Raw genomic sequence first — 13703 nt, 5'->3', positions numbered from 1 at the left:
CTACTAAAATACAAAAATTAGCTGGGTGTGGTGGCACGTGCCTGTAGTCTCAGCTACTTAGGAGGCTGAGGCAGGAGAATCGCTTGAACCTGGGAGGCGGAGGTTGCAGTGAGCTGAGATAGCCCCCCTGCACCCTAGCCTGGCGACAGAGCAAGACTCTGTCTCATAAATAGCCTCCTTTGTCCAAGAGTATCAGGATCCCTGCCCAGCTTGAGGCCAGGCCCTCGCCCTGTCCCACTGGGTGTGGCCTCTGCCCCCACCCCTCCACCCCACGCCCTGCTGCTCCCAGGCTCTCCTTGCTCTGTCGCCACCCTTTGGCTTGAGAACCTGTGTAGTTCTTCCTGTTTTCCTTCCACACCAAGTCCCCCCTCCTCCATCCTCTCTAGCTTGGCTGTCTCTTCCTTCCAGACTCACCTCAGATGTCTCCTCCCCCAGGAAGCCTTCCCTGACTCCCTGCCTGGCTGGGTCCCACTCCTCTATGTCCCTGGGGCTCCTTCTCCCTGGCTTATGTGTCTGCTGGCCTCACTGGACCGTACACCCTCTGAGGGCAGCTGGGACCTCGCCCAGTCAGGCACATAGGCGGTGCTTCATGCTTGTGGTATGTGTGTACCTCCTGACCCTGCTCATGCGTGCAGCGTCATCCTCTGGCCATGTCTGCTGCATATGTGACGCTCATCCTGTGCTCTGTTTGTGTGCGGAGGCTCTTCCCTCCCCACCTGTCGCCTGTAGCTTGCCCACTCCCACCCATGGCAGGCTCTGCCTCTTCACCCGCCTATCCATGTGAAAAACACTCTTTTTCGCTTAGAATCTTCGCCACACAGTTTGTGGTTTAATACAGGTAACTCCTGCCTGTGTATTGCCTTTGAATCTGGCAGCACCTGCATGGCTTCGTGGAGATGCTCAGGGAAACTGCACTTCATTTTGTTGGGATTCTGGGACCACAGACGGGGACGCAGCTCTGAGATGGCCCCAGTTCCTGGCAGAGCCACAGGGAGCTCAGTCAGGCAGTTACGGCCTAGGGCTTCCAGGGGCTTCCAGGGTCCCCTAACTCGATGGCAGAGCCTGCCGCGAGCTCTGTGGCGTCCGGGAGAGAGAGTTGGGAGTCTCTTTAGGAGAAATATCCGCAGGGAAACACAGAAGCAGTTGAGATCGGCTGTCAGTCTTGTGAGGTGTGTTAGGAGTAACAGCCATTTGCATTATTATCTGAAAACAAATTGGCTAATGGGCTAAACACAGTTGTGCCCTTAACACTGCGCAAGTCAGACAAGAGATAAATGCAGCTGGAAATGAGAACAGTGAGAACCAGGGCACCCACAGGTCAGGTCGTGCAATGTCTATCACGTGCTCACCACAGACAGCATCTCTTCCCAGGCTCAGTGCAGAGCAGAGACCCGCCCTGATCCCTCCTCCGGTGAGAGGCCGGCTGTGAAGAGCAAGCCGTAGCACTAGGCCACTCTGAGGTCTTTTTTAACTTTATTTCTCAATCCAGGGTTTTTATCGATTTGTTTATTCTTGTGCGAGAACCTGAGCCGGTAGAAGGACGACTAAACCTTGGTCCTTGAGTCAGATCGGAGCTGACAGATCAGTAGAAGGAGGCAGGCTGTGGGGTGGGCCACGGAGCAGGAGGCACCCTGAAGGCTTGTGGGGCCGGTGGGGGAAGAGCTGGCCTGGAAATTAACAGGACTGTGGAGAACCTTGCAAGAGCAAAAGGAGAGAAAAACCATTCAATAGCAGAGGAGCGAGCTCGAGGAACGGTAATAAGGAGTAGGACAAATGTAAGTCAATTCCAGGATTAGTGTCAGCCTGAGGCTCTGGGGAGCGGCCTCCAGAGATAGTGACGGAGCAGGGAGAGCAGGGATTACACAAATAACCGATTAAAGAACATGGTGGGGCCGGATAAAGAGCTCCCGTGTCAACAGGGGGAAGGAGCAGTAAAACGCAGCCTGTCCTGAAAAGTCCTGCGTGTGGGCGTGGGAACAGAATATGGCTCTGGGTCATATTGCAAAAGAGAAGGCGTATTTGCTGGGTTATGAGAAGCTTTAGTGGGGGGTGTGTTGAGACCCGGGACTGCACTCTCAGGGCGTGCCCTGGCCCCGCAGAGCCTGACCTCACCTATCCCTGGGTGTGGAAGGAGGAGTCCTCATAAGGCAAGTGACCCACGGGTGGCCGACATGCCCAGGGCAGTGTTGTTACTGAAAAGCTGCAAGAATGTGAAGCTGATGGAGGAGTGGATTAATGGTTGTCACCTAGAGGATGATTCTCAGATTCACCCAGCCTAGCCCAGGGCAGAGCTGATGGCCCAAATAGTGTTCAGATCTCCACATAAGGCCTTCCCTTAGGACCCAGCCCCTCCGGTTGTTGACTGGTAAGCCCTGCAGATGGACCCACAGAAGGAGATTTTATAAAAAAGGAAGGAAGGAAAGAGGAAAAAGAGACATAGGCTAAGTGGGGGCGGCTTCAGCCGTGAGGCAGTGAGGGGTCTGCAGGAGGCGAGCCCCTGCCCTGTAAGGAGAGAAATCAGCTCCCTCTAAGAGAAAATGGCAGCTTCCAAAACAGTGGACACACCAGGAAGACACAGTGTCAGTCTTCATAGGAGGAAATGTGAAATTGAAAACAGTGGTCAATACATGAATTGAAGTGGGAATATGGAAAAAACAGTGATGCAGGGAGGTAAGCGTGGAATTTATATTTTCAATATAATTCTGCAGTTGATACTACATTTGTCTCTGTGAACTTGATTCTGCAGTAGAAGGGTGTGTGTATGTGTGTGCACACATGCTCGTGCTGTGGCAACGAGAGCCCCCACCCTGCCCTTCTCTCCTGCACCCCACAGCTCACACATGCCTGTCAGGACCCCCTGAAGCACGTTGTCTACTCTCCAGGTCAGGGCCATGGCTCACCCTTGCTTGCGGGGCGCTGAGCTCGGTGCTGTGCCCTGTCTGCATCGTGCTGGCATGCTGTTGGCACGGAGCTCATGGTGCTTCCAGGCTGACCTGCTGTCAGGTATGCAAACTCTTCGCAGCTCCTAGAGGGCGACCGTCGGCCAGGTGGCTGGGCTTCTACACATTGGCGGCGTTTGTTCCAGGCTGGCTCGAGCCACATGAGGTTGAAGTCCACTCCCCAGCACAGCTGCTTAGCAGGGTCTGTGCTCAACCATTGCAGGGCCAGGAGAATTACGCCTCAGGAACCAGCTCAGGACAGGACACCGTCCCATTGCAGGGCACGCTCACACACATTCACACACACTCAGACCGGGACCCTGCAGACACACCAATGAACCTCAAATGCACAGCTTTGGGACGCGGGAGAAAACCAGAGTACCCAGAGACAACCCACGCAGATGCCACACAGACGGTGGACGTTATCTGCAGACCTGCTTTCCACAACCTCACAGAATTGAACCACCACCACCACCACAGTCAACTCCTGTTGACTTGTAACCCAACTGCCAAATACAAAAATTAGAAAAAAAAGCCCATTAGACAAAGGTTAGCAAAAACGGAGTAATCCAGTGTGAACATTTTGTAGGAAGCGTGTCATGGTTTCTGACCTTTTGGGCCACTGGCTCATTTCCTTTCATCCTGACTGATCAAAATGTATTTACAGCATGCTAGTTGCCATCAGGTGTCTGCGCCGGGGCAGGTGTAGGCAGTGGGAAGGACCTCCTCTAACTCCCTCGTGGTAGCCCCTGAAGCTGGGCAGGGCAGTATCCCGACTCGCAGCAGCTCTAGGGCCGTGTGCTGACCCTTCACTCATGGGGTCTTTTCCTTTTCTCTCCCAGGTGTTCCACTGTGTCCACTTTGAGTGTCCAGAGCAGCAGAGCAGCCAGAAGGAGGAAAATAGCGAGGAATCGGGGACAGGGGACACCAGCCTGGCCGGTCAGCAGCTCGACTCCCATGCGCTGCGGGCGCCCAGTGGCAGCTCACTACCCTCCAGCCCAGGCTCCAACTCACGTTCCCCCAACCGGCAGCACCAATAAAGGAGGCAGCGGGCCTGGTGTGACTCAGTGGGCTCGGGCGACGGCAGGAAACGGTCTCCTCCTTGAGCAGGGGGTCTTTGTTTGCCCCCACCCCTGCCCCTTTCCAGGGAGGAGCTGACCTAGCTGCAAAAGCAGACACCGAACAGGTTTTCTCCCAAGGACAGAAAGGGGCTGCTTTGTTCTTCTCAATTTGTCCAAATCAGGCTGGTCTCAAGGGGGAGAAAAATGGGTCTTCAATCTTCATCAAGTCCACCATTAACACCCTACCTCTCTAATCTAGCCCAGGCGCAGGGAACAGGAGGAAGTCATAGGCCTGTGTTGGAATACAAAAATGGCACGCGAGGCGGAGGAGAAAGCATCAGGCCTTTGCTACCTGGAGGCACCCTTTAGGAATGGGCCTCCACAGAGTGATCATTCTGCTGGAATACATTGCCCTGGCAACTAAATGATTTTTTATTTCTTTTAGTTATTCTCCATTCAGTGAATCATAGGTGTTCCAGATCTATTTGAAATGCTCAAACAGCAAATCACTAGTTTTAATCCCTTTTGATGCTATAATTTTCCTTCCTTGGTTTTGAACGGTTCCGCTTAGGGGGACAGAGACCCATCATGCATGTCTCCTAAATGAGACACGGATGCAGCTCATCCTGGCACTTGGGCCACAGAGGAAGTTCCATAAATGCACACGAGCAAATCAACCTGTGGACAATGGAGTTAATAGTCACTCATGTGGCTGAGTTATTCACCTGTCATTCCTGACATGGATCCAGCCTTTAAGCTTGGGAGGCTGACAAGGAAATAGTTACTATGCCCGCTGCTAATTCACTGTTCAGAAGTTCACGTAGATAAACATTTACAGAGTTCTGGCGTGGCCAAACCTGCTGGGGACTGCCGTGGCTTAGCTGCCCCTCCAGTTATGTTTAGCGCAGCATTGAAGAGGCAGCCACCTGCCCATCAGCGTCAGGAACACAGAACTGGTACTCCGTGCTTCCCCCACACCACAGTACTCAACTGGGGATTGAAAAATAGCAGTTCTAAGAAGCTTTTCTCCTAATCCTCATCGAAAGGGCCTCATCTGACGATGGTGGCTTGATCTGGCTCCGTCTCTGACTTAGTGATTTCCATTCCAGTGCTGCCTGCCCTGGGTAACTGCACACATCATTGCCTGCCCCTCTGCTGTTCCCAGAGCTCCGGCCTCTGTCGCCATCAGCATCAGCCTGGGAGTCTCCCCAGGACGGCATGGCACGCGAGCAGCACCGCAGTCCTTGGGTCCTCGGCGCCAACCTGCAACCCTGATCAGAGGAAGGTGAGGGCATGGGAGTTTCCTTTCAGGTGCGTCAAAGATGTATCAGCTGCGCTCTAGAAAGAGCCAGCGGGTCAGCTGCTTCCTCCTAGTTTAACTTGGTTTTGAGTGATTTGTCCATATGGAAATAGTAGGGTAGCATCAAACTGCATGATTAAATTGGAAGACTGTCTTTCCGTGTGAACACAGGATGGCAGACATCAGAGGGCCACCGGGGCAGGGCGGACAGGTTCCTGGGGAGAAGCCAGGGTCTACAGCTCTCCATCCTCCCCGGTAGCTCCAGCTGCAGGGCTGAGCTGCTTCCTATCCCCTCAGCTCTGATCTCTGCCACTTCCCTGTTTTGTGGGTGAGCGGAACACCCCTGGGATGCCAGGCATTTCATAATGGGAGGAGGCTCCTGTAAGGAACGGTGGGCGCCCGCTCACAGTGGAGGCCCCTCCAGCATGGTTGCTGACTCAGCCTCCAGCCCCGGGTTGCCAATTAGCCAGAGAGCTCCTGCGCACTCACAGTTCCTTCCCCAGTGTGTTTTCTACCCAGATGGGGACAGAGGAGCCAGATAATCGTATCAAGGGCAGAGTTCAAACATTTTGAAAGAGCCATTCACGTGCTTCTTTTTAAACATAGGCATCGCCTGTCCAGAGGCCCCTGGCCTGGAGCAGCATGCTGCTGACCTTGGGAAGAGGGGTGGGGGGGAGGGGCTGGAGGAGCTGCCCGGCCCTGCATCTGCAACCCTCCAGTCCCCTGCCCGCAGAGCACGCAGAGCCCTCCTGTGCTCCGGGAACTAGATAGCAGCTTGGCAGCTCAGCCTCGCATCTGAAAAGGAATATGCTGCAAAGCCTCGGCCCTAGACCCACATCTGCAGCTCCCTGGCCTGTGGCGGTTCTTTCCTTTGGGGCATGCCCTTCCAGATCTCTGTCCCTCCTGTCTTCCAGCACTTTAAAGATGCCTCTTATCATCAGATAAAGAGAAGTACGGGGAAGATGGGGTGGCACTAACAGTAGATGTCATTGGTGAGGACTGAGGGCAAAATCTCATTCCCTCACAGCTGCGCTGCCAGCTCGCCTCCCCTCGCTTTGCTGGGAGCCTGCCCTGGACTCCAGAAAGACACGGGGCTGGGGTTCACCTCCTTTGCCAGGCTGGAGGGGTACTGCCCTTCCCCGAGGGGCCTTCCAACTGGGGCAGGAACTCTTTTCGTGTGTCCAGCTGGGCCTGGAGGCCAAGTCAAGATGTGTCACACCACACACCAGGGCAAGGCCCTCATCTCCAGGGAACAGGGACTAGTGAGCGGCTACCAGAAAGTCCCCGGGCAGCCTGGAGTTCCCCAGAGCCTGGCTGGTCCTACAGAGCACTTCTCCCCTGGGCCACCTGGACCAAAGCAACCTAAACACTTGAAGCTAAAAGCAAGTGCTGGTGATGGGATGGGCTGGCACGTGGCTGGGAGGGTTCCTGGGCACCACAGAGCCCTCAGCTGAGTCCGTGGGGAGTGGGGGTTGTGAAGGAGACATGGTCAAGCCCCTGGTTGGGGAGACAAGCTCCCCCATGCCCAGGCCAGCCCCAGGGGCAACAAGCCAACATGAAGAGAGGTGGCAGGTGAGGCTGACAGGTGGGTGCCTGTGGCCCGGGCCCGGGCCCTTGAGGGCAATGGTCCTCAGTAACCAACGGAAAGGAAAGGACGCAAGAGCGCCGTGGTCACCACCACCCAGGCAAAGAAATGGGAGGTGGCCAGCACCCCCACCCTTCACTTTTCATCCTGATTTTTTTTTTTTGGAGAGTAGAAAGGCAACTTCATTGGAGCTTTTGGGGAAAAAAGCCTTCAAAGTCACCTTCCGGCAGCTCTGGAGAGGGTCATCTGGGGTGGACTGAGAATATAGGGCAGGTAGGATGTGTGCCGGACAGCAGCTGTGTCCCTGCAGCCAGCACCCAGCAGGGCAGTCTCACAGGAGCCGCTGTGAGAGCACGTTGGACTTGAAGCAGCTATGAACTGCCCCCCTGCCCCCACCGTCTCTCCCTCACACACACACACACAGACACAGACACAGACACCGTTTTACCGTTTTCTCAGTGCTTTTTCTGCTTTCATTCTTTTGAGTTTAGTTAGAAGCACGAGCCACGATGGATGTGGGACTCTTCTCAATTGCTCTTTAAATTGTCACTTTTTACATCCTATTAAATGAAGTGTCGATTCCTGACAAATATATTAAAAGTGTTTTATTCCTAGAAGAGTTGGGAAAAGAAATTATTTTCAGCAAGAGTAAGTAGGATGTTTGTTAAACTGATTCCTTGGCAAAAAAGAGAAAAAAAGCTTTTGAACTGTGCAAAAAATTGCCCAGTAGTTATGCTGTCGCCCCAGTTGTCAAACTGCTGTGCAGCCGGCTCCAGCCCAGTCAACTTCACCTTCTTTTTAATTTAGAAGATAACAAAATTGTAATCACTTATCCTTTCCAGAGCCAAGGGGGAAAAGGAAGGTATAATCTACAATAAAAAGCGAGCGTTCTGTGTACTGAGGCCACTTGGTAATAAAGAGACGGAGCGCTCCCCTCACAGACTTCAATTAAGAACCTCCCTTTGGACAGGGAAGAAAGGTGTCAAAGAGGAAAAGAAAATTAAATTTGCCTCCTTCCAGGAGTTTTTCCTCATTAGTGCTTGCTTGTTGGTGTTATTATTTTAATCTTGCCTTCTATGTGGTGACCAGCTCCTCCGAGCGATGCCCAGGTCGGGCGCGGGCCGGGCAGGGCAGGTCTGCAGCGATGCCGCGGCAGAGGTGGGCATGCTCCATTTATTTTGGCAGCTGCAGCCACTGATTCTGCATGTCTATACTGACAACAGCCCCGGCAGGAGTTCAGTTAGGAATTTAAAGTGCAGTTCATGGTTCTGTGCCACCGTGGCTTTTATTATTATAATATTAAATTAGAAGTTGTCCTAGTGCCTGGTGTTTGCTCAGAGTTTCCAGAAGAGAGGGAAGGGAAAGGTTTAAACAGCATGCAGGACAACTGGAATGCCCCCATCTCTCTCGCTGACACGGACCCAGTCATACCTGGGGCTGGACAGGATTTGGAGGCCCTGGTCATTTGCAGAGTGAATGGTGAAGGAGGCGGAAAAGGTTTGCTTGGAGGAAAGACCAGTTGCAGAGGCGAGGCGGAGGGAGGAGGGGTGGAGCCAGCAGGTCTTTGTTTCTGGTAGGTCTCTGGCTTCCATCAGGGAGGAGGGAAGAGGCTGTGCCCTTCCTGGCTCTTGGCTGCACCACTGAGGACGCTCCGAGGGACAGCATGCTCGCCCATCCTTTGCACAGTGCCGGCCCCAAGCCCCACGGCCTTCCAGCGAGGACTTTCTGCTGGGCTCATGCAGAGGCAGGGGACAGGTGCATGGAAGAGCTCCCCACCCGACACACCATTGTTTGAAAATCACTGTTCTCTTTACTCACTTAAAAAAGTGTACAGGGCACACCTGTTCCTGGCATAATGCTCCAGCCTCGCAGAAGGGGCCAGGTGCCCTTCATCTGGCTCTGGCTGCTTCTGACCTGGGCCCACGTCATTGTTCACTTCCTCTGTGACCACCACTGGTCACGGTGCTCCCTGGCCCAGCCTCCGGCCCACCCAGCACCCCGGCCTCTCTCACGCCAGTCTGCTGCACCCAGCAAGCTTCCAGTCAGAAGCCAGGCTGAACGGCCCTCCTGCTTCATCGGCTTGGTGTCTTCTTTTTTTTAAAGAACTGAAATATTCCCCAAGAAGCCTCATGGCCTGAGACTCACAATCATCCGCCTGTAATTTATGATAAATGTCTGGGAGCATTTACCATTTGCGTCGTATTTATAGCCCTGAGCGGGGAGGGTGGAGGCGGCCCCACAGCCAGGAGCTACACACCTGTCCCCACTAGTGTCCCCTGCTTGACAGAGCCCCCTCAGCCTCCCCGAGGCTGTCACTGCAGCTTTGACAGCTGAGGAGTGCCGCCTTTGAAAGCCAGTGGACAGTCACTCCACTAGGGGGACGGCGCCAAAGCAGAGGCCCTGGCCCTGGCACAGAGGAGGCGTCACGAGGCGGGACATGGGCTGGAGGGGCTGAGCAGCCTTCAGGGCAGGGACCAGGCCCTGGGTCGCTGGAGACGTTGATATTAGTCCATCTGTCTGCTGCCAAATTGTCTGCTCCCCACCAAGTGAGCCCCAGAGGTTTATGTCCCAGGAAGGCGAGGGTGCCCATCTGAGCGGAATTGGGAGGGGATGGCACCAGCTCGTCTCCCTCAGGGCCTTTGCCTCCCGGTGCTGCCCTGGTGGCTGCTCCTGGACCACAGCCCCTGATGGCTACTGCTAGTCCTAAGTTTCTGGGTTTACCCCCAGCCCACATCTCCCACCCGGGCCTGAGGGTGCGGCCAGTGCCCTGGTCCTAGCCACTACAGGAGTCATTCTGAGACCTGCTGGAGGCCATGGGGTCTTCCCAGGCCCCTCAATCAGCTGCTTCCGGGGTCAGCAGGGCAGGGTGCTGCCAGTAAGGACCGCAGGGAGCACAGCCCGGCCGCCCAGGCTGGGGGATACTGGAGCAGAGCTTTCAGGTCTGGGGGGCCTGACCTTTCCCCAAGGCGCTTCAGGCCGTGGGGCGCCCTCCACAGTGACCTTCAGAGAGGCTGCACCCCCTCGGAAGAACAGCGAGAAATCTCTCCATCACACTCTCCCTGGTCCTTACGTCCCTCAGGCCACCCTTCCCCACCCTCCAGTGCCTGGAGAAGCGAGAGACTGGCCAGGCAGCCTCTGGAGGGGCTCCAGGAAGCCAGGGGTCCTCAGGGCTAGGCCTGGAGCTCGGCCCAAGAGCTGCTTTTGCGAAGCCTGTCTCAAATCCGGATTCACCAGAGAACAAGAGCCTCCCAGCCTTTGGGGTTTCTGGGCCTGTAAAGATGTGTGTACCTCCCAGGCCACTCTGATGCAAGGGCAGGGACCATGCCAGGCCTGGGTTGGGAATGGCTCTGTGACTCCAGAAGCTCCGTCTAAAACTCCAAAGATGCCCAAAAGGCTGTGCTGCTGTGTGGAATGTGTATTATTTGTGAGCACGATGCAGCTTCTTCCTCATTTTGCAGAGCAACCTAAGCGGGCAGATGTACAAACCCTGTGTTCAAAAACCCTAAGTCCATGTGTGTGAAAATGCAGGTTTTCTCTTAGAAATAAAGTGGTGACTTGTGCTGTATTCGAGTCGTCACTCTCTGCAGCAACCCCTCTCCGTGCCCAGGGACAAGCAGGGGGCCCAGGCCAGGGTCAGCCCCTCTGCCCCAGTGCCCTCACGTGGACACTGCCATCCGGCCCTCTCGCAGGCCCAGGCACTCGGGTGTCCACCCAGGCCCCTGCTCGCTTCCTCTGCCTCGTGGAGGGAGGCAGACAGCCCTGGAGCAAAGCAGGCACAGAGAGGCGGGCTTGCTCCAGGGTGGCAGCGCGGGCAGATTGGACAGATTCGGGCCAGCACTGTCACTGGCTCTTGAGGGCCTTCCCTCAGGGTGGAGGGGCTGTCCAGCTCCCTCCTACTTCCTGTGACGCCCTCTCCACCCCGCCCCATGGCCTATTCGGTGCCATTTTTGGGGGGTTAGTAAATACCACCTTGAACCCAGTCCCCTTCCCTTGTCATTTCTCCTGCTCTGAGCTTAGCCCCAACTGCTTTCTTCCTCATGTCTTGCTTCTTCTACCTGACGAGCCCATGAGTATTTGGTAGCAACTTCCCCCATTTATCTTGCTTCCCAGGGCAGACACGGGGAAGGGAACCAGTGAGCAGGCGCTGCCACTCTCCCTGGCCCCAACCCTGAGTCCTGGGTGTGTGAACTCAACGTTGCAGGCCCTGCTGTCTGGGATCCAGTGCCCTCTCCTCTGTGACCCCACAACTGGGCCTGAGTCTTCAGCAACTCTGCTGGTGCATGTGGGGCCCGAGGCGCCATGCGCTGAACATGAGGGCTTGAGGGACCCCGACCACCTGGAGCCTTGGCCTCCTCCTGAGCTGTTGTCACGTGGAAACCAGGCAGGGGTCTGCTCCTCTCAGTGGAATTTTTTCTGGGAACCTAAACTAGGGACTCTCCATGTTTTTGGTTAACTTCCACCTGGTGGCTTTGGCCGAGCACTGGGGCTCCAAGTCAGGTGCTCCATTTCCAAACAATGCAGGCATCCTTTTGGGAGCACACCCACCTAACTTTGATCTTCCAGAACTGACAACTTGTTGCCAATAATTGGCTGATGTGAGTGTTGAACAAAACCCAATCCAGAGAGCACTGGGCTTTGTCCTGCCACCGCCCTGCCCAGGCCACAGGCCACAGGCCACAGCATCCCCCCTACCCCCCCACATGCCGCCCGCCTCCCAAGTGCTGGGGATGGAGCAGGGAGGCTGCCCCTCCTGCCCTCGCTCACCTTCCAGGGAGCAGACACCAGCCCATGTGCAGAGGGAGAAGACGCCTGGCTGGGCGTGCATGTTGAAGTCCGTGGCCCAGGGAGGCTTCCAGAGAAGGTGACAGCTGAGTAAAGCCCTGAGGGGTGGGGAACAAGAGTCGTGGCCCTCTGGGGGAGACTTCCAGGAGGAGGGGGCCAGGGGAAGAAGGCTCGATGCCTCCTGGCTGGTGTGGGGGAGGAGGGGGAGGGGTGGCGGGCCGGGGTGAGGAGGCCTCATGGATCCTTATGGGAAGTTGGGCTTGTCTCTGAGGTGGGAGCCCGTGGAAAGTTCTGAGCACAGGAGGCCCTGGTCGGTTTCACACTGGGACAGGCTCACCAGGCCGCTGCCTGGAGAGTGCACTGGGGGGCTGGCGGGGGTGGGGAGGATGGAGGATGGCGGCAGTTGGGGGTGAGCGGGCGAGGTGGAGGGCTCTGCTGTGCCCCGGGAGGTGGAGGCTCTGCTGTGCAGATGGGGGAGGTGGAGGGCTCTGCTGTGCGGGGGGCTGGGAGGTGGAGGGCTCTGCTGTGTGTGTGGGGGGGAGGTGGAGGGCTCTGCTGTGTGTGGGGGGGGGGGAGGTGGAGGGCTCTGCTGTGTGTGTGGGGGGGAGGTGGAGGGCTCTGCTGTGTGTGTGGGGGGGAGGTGGAGGGCTCTGCTGTTCGGGTCGGCGGGGGAGGTGGAGGGCTCTGTTGTGGGTGGGGGAGGTAGAGGACTCTGCTCTGTGGGCGAGAGATAGAGGGCTCTGCTGTGCTGGGGGAGGTGGAGGGCTCTGCTGTGCCGGTGGCGGGGGAGGTGGAGGGCTCTGCTGTGCGGGTGGTGGGGGAGGTGGAGGGCTCTGCTGTGCGGTTGGGGGAGGTGGAGGGCTCTGCTGTGCTGGGGGAGGTGGAGGGCTCTGCTGTGCCGGTGGCGGGGGAGGTGGAGGGCTCTGCTGTGCGGGTGGTGGGGGAGGTGGAGGGCTCTGCTGTGCTGGGGGAGGCGGAGGGCTCTGCTGTGCGGTTGGGGGAGGTGGAGGGCTCTGCTGTGCGTGTGGTGGGGGAGGCGGAGGGCTCTGCTGTGCGGTTGGGGGAGGTGGAGGGCTCTGCTGTGCTGGGGGAGGCGGAGGGCTCTGCTGTGCGGTTGGGGGAGGTGGAGGGCTCTGCTGTGCGGGTGGTGGGGGAGGCGGAGGGCTCTGCTGTGCGGTTGGGGGAGGTGGAGGGCTCTGCTGTGCGGTTGGGGGAGGTGGAGGGCTCTGCTGTGCGGTTGGGGGAGGTGGAGGGCTCTGCTGTGCGGTTGGGGGAGGTGGAGGGCTCTGCTGTGCGGGTGGTGGGGGAGGTGGAGGGCTCTGCTGTGCGGTTGCGGGAGGTGGAGGGCTCTGCTGTGCGGGTGGTGGGGGAGGTGGAGGGCTCTGCTGTCCCGGGGGTCCCCCGCAGGATTGCTGCACGCACAGCCTGAGAGAAGAAGCAGAGGCAAGGCTGACCCCCAGATGGGATTGCCCTTTCCGGACTTGCAAGGCTGCGGAGGAGCCGCTTGGAGGTGGTCAGTTTTGGACATGCTGGGTTTACCAGAGAGGAGATCAGGGAGCCAGACTTAGAAACCGCAAACACAAACCTTAACAAGTAAAGAAAATGACACAAATTAAAGTTCACACTAGTCTGTTTGTGATGGAAAAACAGCAACAACTTCCTCACATTATCCCAAGCCAGAGGATCGTGTCTTGTGTTCAGACATCAGCAGAGTAAAACCGTTTTAACGCCAGAGTCGGGCCGGGTGCGGTGGCTCACGCCTGTAATCCCAGCACTTTGGGAGGCCGAGGCGGGTGGATCACGAAGTCACGAGATCGAGACCATCCTGGCCAACATGGTGAAACCCCGTCTCTACTAAAAATACAAAAATTTAGCTGGGTGTGGTGGTGCATGCCTGTAAATCCCAGCTACTAGGGAGGCTGAGGCAGGAAAATCCCTTGAACCAGGGAGTCGGAGGTTGCAGTGAGCCGAGATAGTGCCACTGCACTCCAGCCTAGTGACACAGTGAGAGTCCGTCTCAAAAAAAAAAAAAAAAC

General features: G+C 56.6%; 1 protein-coding gene across 3 annotated transcripts in view; it reads left to right on the top strand.

Moving 5' to 3' along the window:
• BTBD9 (BTB domain containing 9) overlaps positions 1 to 10450 on the top strand; it is a 477403-nt gene extending 466953 nt beyond the window's left edge. For 2 of the 3 annotated variants that reach the window (XM_030796182.1, XM_030796184.1), the window contains exons 11-12: positions 3782 to 5311; positions 8463 to 10450. In XM_030796182.1, coding sequence (XP_030652042.1) covers positions 3782 to 3979 — 198 coding nt within the window. In that variant the 3' untranslated portion in view covers positions 3980 to 5311; positions 8463 to 10450. The remainder of the gene's footprint in view (positions 1 to 3781; positions 5312 to 8462) is intronic. The other variant, XM_030796183.1, reaches the window with a different exon arrangement.
• The last annotated feature ends 3253 nt before the right edge of the window (positions 10451 to 13703 follow it).

Source organism: Nomascus leucogenys, chromosome 17 (assembly GCF_006542625.1).
Source record: "Nomascus leucogenys isolate Asia chromosome 17, Asia_NLE_v1, whole genome shotgun sequence".
NCBI lineage: Eukaryota > Metazoa > Chordata > Mammalia > Primates > Hylobatidae > Nomascus > Nomascus leucogenys.
Note: the sequence above shows the minus strand (reverse complement) of the source record. Positions and strands in the feature narration are given on the sequence as shown.